The following is a 16,829-nucleotide window of genomic DNA, read 5'->3' as shown; positions in this document are numbered from 1 at the left end:
CAAGTGAAACGAATTAGTCAGATTATCAGCCAATATAAGCAAGGTTTGCTCTAGGGGAGCGGCCTTGTCGAGGGAAGTGCCTTGTGAGAAAAGTGTGAGTCTTTGGCTCGAGAGTCTTCAGCGAGCAGGCTGAGGGAGGAGACTACACCACAGTTGGAGAGGGTGAGAAGTGGTGAAGAAATGACAGGTAAATTGTTTCAGTGTGATGCTTGCATGAAGTGGGAGGTCAGGGTCACTGATGGTGCCTCCCGCTGCTACAACTGTGGAAAGAGTGTCCAGGTTTAAGCTCCTGAAGGGCCATGTTGGTGCACTGGAGAAGCAACTGGATGACCTCAGGTTCATCCGGGAAAATGAGAGTTTTCTGGACAGGACCTACAGGGAGATCGTTACACCAAAGATACCGGAAGAGAGAAGGGGGGCGATGATGAGGAAGGGATGGATGCTTGGAGTACAGGAAACCCCGGGGGATGTACCTCTTGAAAACAGATTCACCCTCTTGGAAGCTGTCGGGACAGAAGACACTGTAGGTCTGCGAGTCAAAAATTGGCGCTGAAGCAAAGCTGAGGAGACAGACATCAGGTAGAGCCATGGTAGTAGGGAACTCCATAGTGAGAGATACAGAAAGGGGTTCCTGTGGAAACAGGTGGGATTTAAGAATGGTGTATTGCCTCCCTGTTGCCAGGATCCAGGATGTCAAAGACCGATTGCAGGGCATCCTCAAGGGTGAAGGTGAACAGCTGGAAGTGGTACTGCATGTCAGCACAAATGATGTCAGGAAGAAGAGGAAAGAAATTTTGCAGTGTGACTTCAGGGAACTCGGAAGTAGGCTGAAAAGCAGGACCTCCAGGGTGGTTATCTCCGGTTTGCTTCCAGTTCCTCGTGCTAGTGAGGGCAGGAACAGGGAGATAGGGGATCTGAATGAGTGGCTGAGGAGCTGGTGCGGGAAGCAGAGTTTTAGATTCTTAGACCACTGGGATCTGTTTTGGGTTAAGGATGAATTGTACAAAAGGGATGGGTTGCACCTTAACAGGCGGGGGACCAGCATTCTGACAGGCAGGTTTGCCACTGCTAGACGGGTGTGTTTATACTAAGTAGTGGGGGGAAGGAGACGAACCAGAAATATAAGGACAGAGTTAAAGCGAAAGAGAGAATAAGAAAAGTTAAGAAAGACAACAGAACAGGGCAGAAAGCTCAGGAAGGGAATCGGAGAGTATGGCCAAGTGCAACAGGAACCGATGTGAGAGGTGAGGGGAGTAATGGATTAAAAGTATTATATATGAATGCACGAAGTATAAGAAATAAAGTGGATGAGCTTAAGGCTCAGTTGGAAATTGACAAGTATGATGTTGTAGGAATAACAGAGACACGGCTGCAAGAGGATCAGGGCTGGAAAATGAATATTCAAGGATGTACATCCTATTGAAAGGGCAGACAGGTGAGCAGAGGGGGTGGGGTGGCTCTGTTGGTGCGGAATGAAATTCAGTCCCTTGCGAGGGGTGACATAGAATCAGGAGATGTAGAGTCAATTTGGATAGAACTGAGAAATTGTAAGGACAGAAACACCCTAATGGGAGTAATCTACAGGCCTCCAAGTAATAGCCTGGATATAGGGAGTAACATCTGGAAACCTCCAGGAAGGCCTTCTTCGTTGCTGCTGCTGCTGAGAGGTCTGGGTCTCTGCTGAGAAGAACAGGCCCCCAGTCCTCGGGGTCACGCTGCCAATGGCCGTTGGCGGGGGCGTCTTAATATGTTCGGCAGAGGATGGTGCTCGGAGGGGATGGTCAGAAGCTCGGAGGTTCGACCGACTCGGAGTCCGCTGTGGTCAGGTCGCTTTCACTGTGTGCTGCGTCTGTGAGGCTGAGTCGGGCGGTGCCGTGGAAGTCCATAGCGGGGGTATTCCCTTCTGCCGCCGGAGTGGGATGACGAGTCTATCGGGACCCTGAGGACTTGTGGAAACTGTGTGGAGTTTTCTTTCGAACTTATAGTCTGTTAACATCTTTGGACTATTTTTAACATGACCATGGTCTGTTTTTTTTAAATCAAATTATAGTATTGTTTGCACTGTTGTAACTATGTGGTTTTGTGCAGGTCTTGTAGCTTTAGTTTTTAGTCTTGTTTGTCTGGTGGGGTTGGAGCTCCTTTCCAGGGAACACGATATTAATACGCAGCAGCCTCTCCAGACTCTGGACTGGGGATTGCCAAACGTTATGTGGATTTTCTGGTGTAGTCTATTTTGTCATGTGCTTTGTTGATATCATTCTGGAGGAAGGTTGTCTCATTTTTTAGCTGCATTTGTGGTTTTTAAATAACAATAAACTGAATCTGAATCTGAAGTTGAATCAAGAGTTAAAATTGGCATGTTGCAAAGGTAATGCTACGGTTGTTATGGGGGATTTCAACATGCAAGTAGACTGGGAAAATCAAGCTGGTACTGGACCGCAAGAAAGGGAGTTTGCAGAGTGCCTCCGAGATGGATCCGGATTTGATAAGGGAACTTGAGGGAAAGGAGCCATTAGGAGGTAGTGACCATAATATGATAAGCTTCAATCTACAATTTGAGAGGGAGAAGGGAAAATCAGAAGTATCAGTATTACAGTTGAACAAAGGGGTCTATGGAGCCATGAGGGAAGAGCTGGCCAAAGTTGACTGGAAGGATACCCTAGCAGGATGACAGCGGAACAACAATGGCAGGTATTTCTGGGAATAACACAGAAGGTGCAGGATCAGTTCATTCTAAAGAGGAAGAAAGATTCTAAGGGGAACAGGGGGCAACCGTGGCTGACAAGGGAAGTCAAGGACAGTATAAAAATAAAAGAGAAGTATAACATAGCAAAGATGAACGGGAAGCCAGAGGACTAGGATAAAGAGCAATGAAGATAACTAAAAAGGCAATATGGGGAGAAAAGATGAGGCACGAAGGTAAGCTAGCCAAGAATAAAAAGGAGGACAGTAGAAGCTTCTTTAGGTATGTGAAGAGGAAAAAATTAGTTAAGACCAAAGTTGGGCCTTGAAGGCAGAAATGGGTGAATTTATTATTGGGAACAAGGAAATGGCAGACGAGTTGAACAGGTACTTTGGATCTGTCTTCACTAGGGAAGACACAAACAATCTCCCAGATGTAACAGTGGCCAGAAGACCTAGGGTAACAGAGGAACTGAAGAAAATTCACATTAGGCAGAAAATGGTGTTGGGTAGACTGATGGGACTGAAGGCTGATAAATCCCCAGGGCCTGATGGTCTACATCCTGGGGTACTTAAGGAGGTGGCTCTAGAAATCGTGGATGCATTGGTAATCATTTTCCAATGTTCAATAAATTCAGAATCAGGTCCTGTGGATTGGAGGGTAGCTAATGTTATCCCACTTTTTAAAGAAAGGAGGGAGAGAGAAAACAGGGAATTGTAGACCAGTTAGCCTGATACTAGTGGTGGGGAAGATGCTGGAGTCAATTATAAAAGATGAAGTAGCGGCACATTTGGATAGTAGTAACAGGATCGATCTGAGTCAGCATGGATTTACGAAGGGGAAATCATGCTTGACTAATCTTCTGGAATTTTTTGAGGATGTAACTATGAAAATGGACACGGGAGAGCCAGTGGATGTAGTGTACCTGGACTTCCAGAAAGCCTTTGATAAGGTCCCACATAGGAGATTAGTGGGCAAAATTAGAGTACATGTTATTGGGGGTAGGGTACTGACATGGATAGAAAATTGGCTGGCAGACAGGAAACAAAGAGTAGGAATTAATGGGTCCTTTTCAGAATGGCAGGCAGTGACTAGTGGGGTACCGCAAGGCTCAGTGCTGGGACCGCAGCTGTTTACAATATACATTAATGACTTAGATGAAGGGATTAAAAGTAACATTAGCAAATTTGCAGATGACACAAAGCTGGGTGGCAGTGTGAAATGTGAGGAAGATGTTAGGAGAATGCAGGGTGACTTGGACAGGTTGGGCGAGTGGGCAGATGCAGTTTAATGTGGATAAATGTGAGGTTATCCACTTTGGTGGCAAGAACAGGAAGGCAGATTACTATCTGAATGGTGTCAAGTTAGCAAAAGGGGAAGTACAATGAGATCTAGGGGTCCTTGTTCATCAGTCACTGAAAGTAAGCATGCAGGTACAGCAGGAAGTGAAGGCATGTTGACCTTCATAACAAGAGGAGTTGAGTATAGGAGCAAAGAGGTCCTTCTGCAGTTGTACAGGGCCCTGGTGAGACCACACCTGAAATACTGTGTTCAGTTTTGGTCTCCAAATTTGAGGAAGGACTCTCTTGCTATTGAGGGAGTGTAGCGTAGGCTCATGAAGTTAATTCCCGGGAAGGTGGGACTGTCATATGTTGAAAGACTGGAGTGACTGGGCTTGTACACACTGGAATTTAGAAGGATGAGAGGGGATCTGATTGAAACATATAAGATTGTTTAGGGATTGGACACGCTCAAGGCAGGAAGCATGTTCCCGCTGATGGGTGAGTCCAGAGCTAGAGGCCACAGTTTAAGAATAAGGGGTAGGCCATTTAGAACAGAGTTGAGCAAAAACTTTTTCACCCAGAAAGTTGTGGATCTATGGAATGCTCTGCCTCAGAAGGCAGTGGAGGCCAATTCTCTGGATGTTTCAAGAAAGAGTTAGATAGAGCTCTTAAAGATAGTGGAGTCAAGGGATATGGGGAAAGGGCAGGAACAGGGTAATGATTGTGGATGATCAGCCATAATCACATTGAATGACGGTGCCGGCTCAAAGGGCCAAATGGCCTACTCCTGCACCTATTGTCTACTGTCACATTTTGGTTAACACTCCCCAGATTCTACCACTCATTAACACACAAGGGACAATTCACAGTAGCCAGTTAACCAACGAACGCACATCACTTTGGCACGTGGGTGAAAAACCATAGAGTCATAAGGAGAAAGTCATGACTGAACCAGGGATCTCTGGAACAGTATGGTAGCAGCTCCAATAGCTGCCCATTGCACTAACCCAGAAGTACAGACATTATTTAATTACTTCAAATAAGATAATACTAAGACCATAATGGCCATAGTAAGATTTGAATTCAAGCTCCTGAATCAATGGAACATATCAACCTCCCTTCTGGGGCAGAGCATTCCACATATCCACCACTCTCTGGGTGAAAAGGTTTTTCCGCATCTCTGTTCTAAATGGCCTACCCCTTATTCTTAAACTGTGGCCTCTAGTTCTGGTCTCACCAATCAGCGGGAACATGCTTCCTGCCTCCAGTGTGTCCAATCCCTTAATAATCTTATATGTTTCAATCAGATCCCCACTCATCCTTCTAAATTCCAGTGTATACAAGCCCAGTCGCTCCAATCTTTCAACATATGACAGTCCTGCCATTCCAGGAATTAACCTTGTGAACCTACGCTGCACTCCCTCAATAGCATGAATGTCCTTCCTCAAATTTGGAGACAAAACTGCACACAATACTCCAGGTGGGGTCTCACCAGGGCCCTGTACAGCTGCAGAAGGACCTCTTTACTCCTATACTCAATTCCTCTTGTTATAAAGGCCAGCATGCCATTAGCTTTCTTCACTGCCTGCTGTACCTGCATGCTTGCTTGCTTTCATTGACTGATGTACAAGAACACCTAGATCTCGTTGTACTTCCCCTTTTCCTAACTTGACTCCATTTAGATAGTAATCTGCCTTCCTGTTCTTGCCACCAAAGTGGATAACCTCAAATTTATCCACATTAAACTGCATCTGCCATACATTTGCCCACTCACCCAACCTGTCCAAGTCACCCTGCATTCTCGTAACATCCTCCTGACATTTCACACTGCCACCCAGCTTTGTGTCGGCAAATTTGCTAATGTTACTTTTAATCCCTTCATCTAAATCATTAATGTATATTGTAAACAGCTGCGGTCCCAGCACGGAACCTTGTGGTACCCCATTGGTCACAGCCTGCCATTCTGAAAGGGACCCGTTAATCACTACTCTTTGTTTCCTGTCAGCCAGCCAATTTTCAATCCATGTCAGTACTCTGCCCCCAATACCATGTGCCCTAATTTTGCCCACTAATCTCCTATGTGGGACTTTATCAAAAGCTTTCTGGAAGCCCAGGTACACTACATCCACTGGCTCTCCCTTGTCCATTTTCATAGTTACATCCTCAAAAAAATCCAGAAGATTAGTCAAGCATGATTTTCCCTTCATAAATCCATGCTGACTCAGACTGATCCTTCTACTGCTATCCAAATGTGTCGTAATTTCCTCTTTTATAATTGACTCCAGCATCTTTCCCACCACTGACGTCAGGCTAACCGGTCTATAAGTCCCTGTTTTCTCTCTCCCACTTTTCTTGAAAAGTGGGACAACATTACCCACCCTCTAATCAGCAGGAACTGTTCCTGAATCTATAGAACATTGGAAAATGATTACCAATGCGTCCACGATTTCTAGAGCCACCTCTTTAAGTACCCTGGGATGCAGACCATCAGGTCCCGGGGACTTATCAGCCTTCAGACTCAACAGTCTATCCAACACCGTTTCTTGCCTAATATAAATTTCCTTCAGTTCATTCTTTACCCTAGTTCCTTTGGCCACTATTACATCTGGGAGATTGTTTGTGTCTTCCCTAGTGAAGACAGATCCAAAGTACCTGTTCAACTCGTCTGCCATTTCCTTGTTCCCCATAATAAATTCACCCGTTTCTGTCTTCAACGGCCCAATTTTGGTCTTAACTATTTTTTTGCTATTCACATACCTAAAGAAGCTTTTACTATCCTCCTTTATATTCTTGGCTAGTTTACCTTCATACCTCATTTTTTCTTGGCGTATTGCCTTTTTTGTTATCTTCTGTTGCTCTTTAAAAACTTCCCAGTCCTCCGGTTTTCCGCTCATCTTTGCTATGTTATACTTCTTCTCTTTTATTTTTATACTGCCCTTTACTTCCCTCGTCAGCCATGGCTGCCCCTTACTCCCCTTAGGATCTTTCTTCCTCTTTGGAATGAACCGATCCTGCACCTTCGCATTATTCCCAGAAATACTTGCCATTATTGTTCCACTGTCTTCCCTGCTAGGGTATTGTTCCATTGAACTTTGGCCAGCTCCTCCCTCATAGTTCCATAGTTCCCTTTGTTCAACTGTAATACTGACACATCTGATTTTCCCTTCTCCTTCTCAAATTGCAGGTTAAAACATATCATATTATGGTCACTACCTCCTAATGGTTCCTTTACCTCGAGACCCCTGATCAAATCCGGTTCATTGCACAACACTAAATCTAGAATTGCCTTCTCCCTGGTAGGCTCCAGTACAAGCTGTTCTAAGAATCCATCTCGGAGACACTCCACAAACTCCCTTTCTTGGGGTCCAGTACCATTCTGATTCTCCCAGTCCACCTGCATTTTGAAATCCCCCATGACAACTGTATCATTACCTTTGCGACATGCCAATTTTAACTCTTCTTTCAACTTACACCCTACATCCAGACTGCTGTTTGGGGGCCTGTAGATAACTCCCATTAGGGTCTTTCTACCCTTAGAATTTCTCAGTTCTATCCATACTGACTCTACATCCCCTGATTCTATGTCCCCCCTCGCAAGGGACTGAATATCATTCCTCACCAACAGAGCCACCCCACCCCCTCTGCCAGTCAGTCTGTCCTTTCGATAAGATGTATATCCTTGAATATTCATTTCCCAGGCCTTGTCCGCTTGAAGCCATGTCTCTGTTATTCCCACAACATCGTACTTGCCAATTTCCAACTGAGCCTCAAGCTCATCTACTTTATTCTTTATACTTCGTGCATTCATATATAATACTTTTAATTCGTTACTCCCCTCTCCTTTCATATCAATTCCTATTTCACTTGGCCATACTGTATGATCTCTTCTCGAGCTTTCTACTCCATTGATTCTGTTGTCCTTTTTAACTTTCCTTATTTACACTTTCCCTTTAACTCCATCCTTATATTTCCAGTTTATCCCCTCCCCCCCCACTACTTAGTTTAAACACATCCGTGTTGCAGTGGCAAACCTGTCTGCCAGAATGCTGGTCCCCTGCCTATTAAGGTGCAACCCGTCCCTTTTGTACAATTCATCCCTACCCCAGAACAGATCCCAGTGGTCCAAGAATGTAAATCCTTGCTTCCTGCACCAGTTCCTCAGCCACACATTATCTCCCAGTTCCTGCCCTCTCCAGCATGAGGAACTGGAAGCAAACCAGAGATAACCACCCTGGAAGTCCTGCTTTTCAGCCTTCTTCCAAGTTCTCTGAAGTCCCGCTACAGAATGTCCTTCCTCTTCTTCCCGATGTCATTTGTGCCAACATGCACTACCACTACGGCTGTTCACCTTCACCCTTGAGGATTCCCTGAAATCGGTCCGTGATGTCCTGGATCCTAGCACCAGGGAGGCAACACACCTTCCTTAAATCTCGCCTGCTGCTGCAGAAACCCCTTTCTGTACCTCTTACTATGGAGTCCCCTACTACCACGGCTCTTCCTGATGTCTGACTCCTCGGCTCTGTTTCTGCATCAATTTTCGGCTCGCAGACCTGTCCGCCTCTCAGACTGGCAGTATCTTCTGTCCTGACAGCTTCCAAGAGGGTGAACCTGTTTACGAGAGGTACATCCCCTGGGGTCTCCTGTACTTCAAGCATCCTTTTTTTCCACATCATCGCCCCCTTTCTCTCTTCCGGTATCCTCGGTGTAATGACCTCACTGTAGGTCCTGTCCAGAAAACTCTGGTTTTCGCAGATAAACCTGAGGTCATCCAGTTCTTTCTTCAGTGCTGCAACATGCTCCTTCAGAAGCTGAATCTGGACACACTTTCCACAGCTGTAGCAGCTGGGGGCACCATCAGTGTCCCTGACCTCCCACATCATGCACATAGCACACTGAAGCAGCTTAGCGGTCATGTCTTCACTCTCTCCAATTGTGCCTGGCGTAGTCTCCTCCCTCAGCCTCCTCGCCGAAGACTCTCGAGCCAAAGACTGGCACTTTTCACACTTCCTCCCTTACCACCATTCAGGGCTCCAAACAGTCCTTTCAGGTGAGGCAGCACTTCACCTGTGAGTCGGCTGGTGTGGTATACTGCGTCCAGTGCTCCCTGTGTGGTCTTTTATATATTGGTGAGACCCGATGCAGACTGGTTTCGCTGAACACCTGTGCTCGGTCCGCCAGAGAAAGCAGGACCTCCCAGTGGCCACACATTTTAATTCCATGTCCCATTCCCATTCTGATATGTCTACTGTCAAGATGAAGCCAGGTTGGAGGAACAACACCTTATATACTGGCTGGGTAGCCTCCAACCTGATGGCATGAACATTGACTTCTCTAACTTCCGTTAATGCCCCTCCTCCCCTTCTTACCCCATCCCTGACATGTTTAGTTGTTTGTTTTCTTTTCTCTCTCTCTGCCCATCACTCTGCCTGTTCTCCATCTCCCTCTGGTGCTCCCCCCCTTTCTTTCTCCCGAGGCCTCCCGTCCCATGATCCTTTCCCTTCTCCAGCTCTGTATTACTTTCGCCAATCACCTTTCCGGCTCTTAGCTTCATCCCACCCCCTCCGGTCTTCTCCTATCATTTTGCATTTCCCCCTCTCCCCACTACTTTCAAATCTCTTACTATCTTTCCTTTCAGTTAGTCCTGATAAAGGGTCTCGGCCCGAAACGTCGACAGTGCTTCTCCTTCTAGATGCTGCCTGGCCTGCTGTGTTCCACCAGTATTTTGTGTGTATTGTTCCAATCACATGAATGATGTCATGCTACATCTGACAGCCAAAGCTTATGAATCTAATACAAAATGCATCCAGTCTCAGATCAACATGCCAAATTCACCTGCTCAGTGGGAGAACACATACACCACTCCCAGTTTCTGCACTTTAGTTAACAGACAAATGGTGATGTACAGGGAAGGTTCACCAGCCCACTTGGTATGGGTTTGGGAGGACAGACATACAGTCAGAGTAGTGATCTCACTGAAACAGAAGATTCCTGAAGTGGTTTGGCAGGAAGATACTAAGTGGATGTTTCCTCTGGCTAGTCTGTCTGTAACCAGGATTAGGTTCTCAGGACCTGCTATTCAGTACAGATGTAAAGAAATTTCTCAGAGAATAGTGAACATTTAGAATTCACTACTTAGCTGGTAATGGAATATACTTTATGGAAGAAATGGATAGATTAGATTGCAAAGAAAGTACGCCAGTGACTCTTTCTTAGGAGTGAAGACATTTAGTATGTAACCAAAGACCTCTTGCAACTTTCTATAGATATACCATGGAAAACATTCTGACAGGATGCATATCGCATTTTGGTGTGGAGGTTCCAATAATGCAAGATTGCAAGAAACTGCAGAGTTGAAGACTCGGTCAGTTCCATCACAGGCACAATCTTCCCCATCACTGAGGAGACAGTGCCTCAAGAAGGCTGTGCTTTTCATGAAGGACTCTCACCATACGAAACATGCCCTCTTCTCATTACAAAAATCAAGAGGGCAACACAGAAGACAGAAGACCCACACTCAATGATTCAAGAACAGCTTCTTCCTCTCCATCATCAGATTTCTGAACAGTTCATGAACACGAGCTCATTGTTCCCTTTTTTGCACTATTATGTAATTTACTGTAAGTTTGTCCTTGCACTGTTGCCACAAAGTAATAAATCTTATGTCGCATAAGACAGTAATAATAATTCTGAAATAAAAACAAGGAATGATGGCAGAAGGTGCTGCTGTAGTAAAACATCAGCTATGACCTTACTGTTTAGCAGAGCAGGTGTGAAGGGATAAATGGCTTGAGTGCTTAGAAGTACCACTTAACGATGGCGCCAGCATTCATCGGCAACTCTCTGCAGGCTGCAGAAATCTGTACCAGTTTTCTTAAATATACTCAATTTTAATTACTTTCACTGCAATCTGCAGCATGTAAATAGCCTTAACAATGGACTACAAAATTACATCGATGATCTCACATTTGATGATTAAATGCGCAGCAAAAGTCATGAACTACAGCAGGGCAGTTAGGTACAGAGCCATGGCTGAAAACCTGACAGGACAGGCAGAATTCAAACCAGGCTGAAGCAGCAAGGAATGAGGCCTCCTCTACCCGGCATCTTGTGGCAAATGTGCAGTCACTGGAAAATAAGATTACAATCTCAGGGCAAGGCTGCAATATCAGAGGCAGCTCTCAATTGTTTGTTGCAATGAGACTTGGTTGAATGTGGATACACTGGATGCAGTGATACAACTGGAAGGTTTAACGATTTTCAGAATGGATCAAACCATTAATTCTGGTAAAGAAAAAGGTGATGGCCTATGCTTTTCAGTCAATTCTCATTGGCGCACAAACATTGGGGTTATGTCAACTTACTGTTCCCTGACTCAGAACAACTAACGATTAAATGTAGTCCATTTTATTTGCCTCTAAAGTTCTTATTTATGATCCTGACCACAGTTTACATACCACCAGTGGCCGATTATAAGCAAGCACTCACAAAACTGCACAATGTTATTTGTAAACAAGAAAACAGCCTATCCCAATGGATTTCAAATTACAGTCCGTGACTTCAGTCAAGCCTGTTTGAAGAAAACCCTGCCCAACTGTCACCAGCACGTAACTTGTAGCATCAGGAGGTCCCCACACTATGATAAGGAATGCCTAACATTCATTCCTGAGATCACATTTGGGCAAATCAGACCATGTTGCTGTACTCCTACTATCTGCATACAAACAGAACCTAAAAAGCAAGGCTCCAGAGATCAAGACAACTAAGAGGTGGTCGCAGAAGGCAGAGGAACAGTTACAGGATTGCTTCGAGTCAGTGGACTAGGCCATGTTCAAGAACTCATCTGAGAACCTGAATGACTAATGACTACACCAGGGTCATTACAGATTTATTAAAACAGCTGTGGATGTGTGTGTCCCCACAAAATCATTCAAGGCTTTCCTCAATCAGAAGCCCTGGATGAACAATGAAATCTGGAACCTGCAGAAAGATGGATCAGAGGCATTCTGTAGATAAAGAATGCTATAAGAGGTGCAGGTATGATCTACAGAAAACCACCTCACAGGTGAAGTAGAGATTCTGAACTAGACTGAAATCAACGAGGGATACTCAACAGCTGTGGCAGGGTTTGAATGCCATAACCTCCTACACAGTTAAATCTTGTGACATAGGGGACAGGAGAACTTCAGTTGCAGATGAGCTCAATGCCTTCTATGCTTGCTTTGATCACCAGAACAGAGAGGAACCATTGCACACTCCCATGTCTCCTGATGATCCTTTGGCCTCAGTATCTGAAGATAACATACAGGCTGCCTTCGAGAGTATGAATCCAAGGAAAGCATCCACAGACGGACACAGCACCTAGCTGAGTACTGAAGACTTGTGTTGACCAGCTGGCTGGTGTATTCAAGGATTATCTTCAACCTCTCACTCCGGCAGTGTGTGGTACCACCTACTTCAAACAGGCTTCAATCACTAACGCTGCCCAAGAGCATGGTAACCTGTCTAAATGACTATCAGCCAGTGGCACTTACATCCACAGTGATGTAGTATTTTAAGAGGCTGGTGTTTAAGCATATTAACTCCTGTCTGAGTGGTGACTTGGATCCACTTCAATTTGCCTACTGAAGCAACAGGTCTAGAGCAGATGCTATCTTGTTGGCTCTTCACATAAACCCTGGAACACCTGGACAGCAAAGATGCATATATCAGGATGCCCTTTATCAATTACAGCTCAGCATTTAACACAATCATCCTCTCAAAACTAATCAGTACACTCCAAGACCTGGGCTTAATACTCCCTGTGCAATTGGATCCTGGATTTCATCACTGTAGACACCAGTCAATCTGGATTGGCAAAAATCTCCACAATCCACAGGAGCACCACAGGGATATGTACCTAGCCTCCTGCTCTACTCACTTTACACTTATGACAGTGTGACTAAGTACAGCTCCAAAACCATACACGTTTGCTGATGATAGCACTGTTGTGGGCTGTATCTAAGGTGGTGATGAATTAGCATACATGAGGAAGACTGCTTAGTGATGTAATAACAACAACCTTTCACTCAATGTCACTAAGACCAAAGAACTGATTATAGACTTCAAGAGACAGAAACCAGAGGTCCATAAGCCAGTAATCATCAGAGGGTCCATAACTTTAAATTCCTGGGTGCCACCATCTCAGAAAACCTGTCCTCGAACCATCATATAAATATAATTGCGAAGAAAGCATGATAGCATCTCTACTTCCCTCAGGAGTCTGCTTAGATTTGGCATGCCATCAAAGATTTCGGCAAAATTCTGTAGATGTGTGGTGGAAAGTGCGCTAACTGGCTGCATTTCAGCCTGGTACGGGAACACCAATGCTTTTGAGTGGAAAATCTTACAAAAGGTAGTGGATTTGGCCCAGCACGTCACAGGTAAAACCTGCCCAACCATTGAGCACATCTGTATGAAACGTTGCCATAGGAAAGCAGCATTCATTATCAAAGATCCTCATCACCACATTTTCCTCAGGGCTGCCATCAGGTAGAAGGTACAATTGCCTCAGGACTCATACCACCAGGTTCAGGACAGTTACTACCCTCAACTATCAGGCTCTTGAACAAAAGGGGATAACTACATTCATTTAAGGACTCTTTTGTTATTTACTGCTATTTATTTATGTCTGCATTTGCACAGTTTGTTGCCATCGATCCTATCTAGTTACTGTTCTATAGATTTGCCAAGTATGCTCACAGAAAAAGAATCTCAGGGTTGTATGTGGTGACATGTATACACACTGATAATAAATTTTTACTTTGACTTTGAAGTAAGGGATTCCCCCCCAATCCAGTCTGAGAAATTAAACTCACCAGCAATTCTTTACCAAACCACCACTGCAAAACAAGGATTTTTCAACTTGCTTTATTTCAACTTTATTTCAACATGAAATAAATTTCATGCACATTTAAGAGATTAATCTCATGATTTGAAACCTACTACAAATTCCAAAACAATTTGCAACACTCCACCATTATCCTTGCAGAAATAGGTACTCTGCTGAGTTTGAAGAATTGTTACATTTTTGTAGTAAACATCTATTAAACTCAAACTCAAAGTTATGGTTCACATTTGATTTGTATTCTCATACATTGTGACTTAAGTTCATTTTTTACTGGCATTCATTGTTCCATAGATTTTCAAATTATTAGCTTTTCTGTAATTCCTTGTTTCTTGTTTAATCCAATGTTCATTTTCCCCCCTTTCTTACTTCCCTTCTCTGTTAAGTCTTTTGAGATCAATATTCCAGATGAGCCAATGAGATCACCAAGCTGGTATTACCTCAATATAATTGAATAAACCTATTCTATCATCATCTAGCTGAGTCTTTCCACAAATTCTGGACTATGTTTTCTCGACAATCATCACTAAAAGAGATAAATTTCCAAACCAAGAGCAACGAGTTTCTTTCAGCTTCAAATTTGTATAAAATTAAAGGAATTCATTTCCTCTTCAACATTCTACTTCTCAAATTCTTCCAAAGATGCCAAGACCATTTAAGAACAGCCTACAACCAAGAATGATGACATATCAAAATGGCAATGAAGGCTCCCCAGTTATTTTGCAATCAATGCCACTGAACCCTGACTCTGATCTATCCTGGACCGTGTGGTGGCTGCCTATGCATCAGCTGCCCCATGCTAAATGAAATTACGCACAGGCATTCTCCATTAAGAAAATCCATCCCATCATCCCAGAGAATGTGAAACTCAGACTGGCCTCTACAGCCAAGGACCCAACAATAGACAACCCTTACCAGTACATCATACTTGACCTGAATGATCGGATTGACTGACAACCAACAATGGAGCAAGTATGTGTCGACTAAACAAATAACCATGCCAACAAACCACTTCTTTCTCATTCTCAGCAAAAACCCAAAGGTCTTGGTAGTTACATGATAGCCTCTAGACCAGAAAACCATGATTAATCAATTTGCTAATATCAATAGAATGTTTGCTAAATTTTAGATATTTTGTTTACTACATTCTCTACACAGAAGTAATCTAACAATCAATAGTGGAATTTTTTTTTTATTAAACTGCAATTGTAGGCCTTGCTTAATATGAGCATTAAGCACTAAATAGGATCCAGACATGTCCTTAAAAATGTTATTTTCTCAAAAAACCCCATTGTAAAAAAAATAGGCTACATAAATGACAAAATTTTAAAAGTATATCATCTTAATTACAGTGTTTTCCTCTTTGACAGTGCTAGACAACTTACAACTGCTCAAGTGCGACTAATCTTCCTTCTTCTATTTAACAACTTCATCCAAGATTTACGAAACATATCTTCCCCAGATGTTACTTTCTTAGTCAGTTATTAAAAATAAACCACTCCAAGGCAACCAAAAAAACGCTTCTTTAATTCTTTACCACATTGTCAGATATTCATGTATTGCAAAAGTGGTTGCACACCATTTTGGAATGGCAACCTTAAAAAGTACTTTGATATTTTTGTTACTAATAACATTGGAACAGATTTGCAGAAGATACCGAAGAAGACAGCAAGGGCCACAAATATTTTGTGCCGTCCTTTATGAAGTCAACAATTTACATTAAAAACCTTCATATTTGTTTCTTCAGTGACGGGGATTTATATAAAGCACCAGAAATGATACAAGAACCCATGAACAAATCAGACAAGAATTTACCATTTACTCTTTCAAATCTGTTGTCACTCAGTAATTTTTTCGCTAACCATATACTTCAAGTCCATATGAAGTTCTCCTATACAGGATGAGGCTTAAGATTGCAAGTATTACATACAATTTCCAAATTGCCTCCTTATCAAACTAATTTTGTCACCTAAATCTCAGAAGACAAAACAAACCATACCAGGTCAATAATTATAGATACACCATTTGAATTATATATATATATATATATATATATATATATATATATAAAACCATAGCCATACAACAAAATTTCTCCCTCAATATTCCCAATTCACTAACATCCACATTAACGCAGGATGGAATGCAACTGTCAAAATCTCAGATTATCAAAAACCACTTTTGCAAATTGCATAATTTCCATAGATTCCAATGTTTTAGTTGATTTACTCTACACGATCAACTTCCATAAACTAAAACTTAAGTGAGCAACTTGATTTTAAAATATTTCTCTCAACTGAAAGGAGAACTGCATTAATAGAATATGGCTGAAGTTATAAACAGAACTGAAAATGAACAATCTTTCAATATTTTATCCTATTAATTACTTCTGCATAGATTCACACCAAAAATCTATTTTGGATATTCATCTCTCCAATTTTGCAAGCAAATATTTAGTAAAAATTTTGATGTAGCAATAACTGATGTCTAGCACTGACATTCATTTCAAACATCAGACTCTTTAGAAATGAGATTATTTTTAGTACTATTTCAATTCTGGTTTATCAGCACTGTTTAATAATGAGCTATAGTGTCACTAATGAAATATAAACATGCACACAAACCAAAATATACTACATTATACATACCTTTCTTCTCTGTCTTCTGATTGGGGATAGAAGGTGTGGGTGTAGGCACTTTCGGTACAGTAGCTGCTCCATTAGCATCAAAGGATTTCTTTGGCTGATGCTCAGGTTGTAGACTAAAAGGACTAGAAGGAACAGTGCTTGGGTTGGCGGTTGGGAGAACCACTGGTTTGACGGGGTGCTGCACTGAGGCAGCTCCACCAGGAGTCTCTGTTCTGGGCAGTCTGTAGTCTCTGTCATTGTGTCTGTTTGTCTGGGACAAAATATTCTGGGAGAGCATACTACCGGCACCGCTGGAATGCTTGTCTTCCACTTTTCATGATTCACAAAGGAAA

General features: G+C 43.0%; 1 protein-coding gene across 2 annotated transcripts in view; it reads right to left on the bottom strand.

Annotated features, from left to right (window-relative positions):
* waca (WW domain containing adaptor with coiled-coil a) overlaps positions 1–16,829 on the bottom strand; it is a 113,330-nt gene that overhangs the window by 87,576 nt on the left and 8,925 nt on the right. Inside the window, exon 7 of one of the 2 annotated variants that reach the window (XM_073054737.1) lies at positions 16,498–16,806. The exons of the other annotated variant lie outside the window; for it this stretch is intronic. Coding sequence (XP_072910838.1) covers positions 16,498–16,806 — 309 coding nt within the window. The remainder of the gene's footprint in view (positions 1–16,497; positions 16,807–16,829) is intronic. 2 annotated transcript variants of the gene reach the window in all.

Source organism: Hemitrygon akajei, chromosome 8 (genome assembly GCF_048418815.1).
Source record: "Hemitrygon akajei chromosome 8, sHemAka1.3, whole genome shotgun sequence".
NCBI classification, from domain to species: Eukaryota; Metazoa; Chordata; class Chondrichthyes; order Myliobatiformes; family Dasyatidae; genus Hemitrygon; species Hemitrygon akajei.
This window is presented reverse-complemented; position numbering and strand designations above follow the sequence as displayed.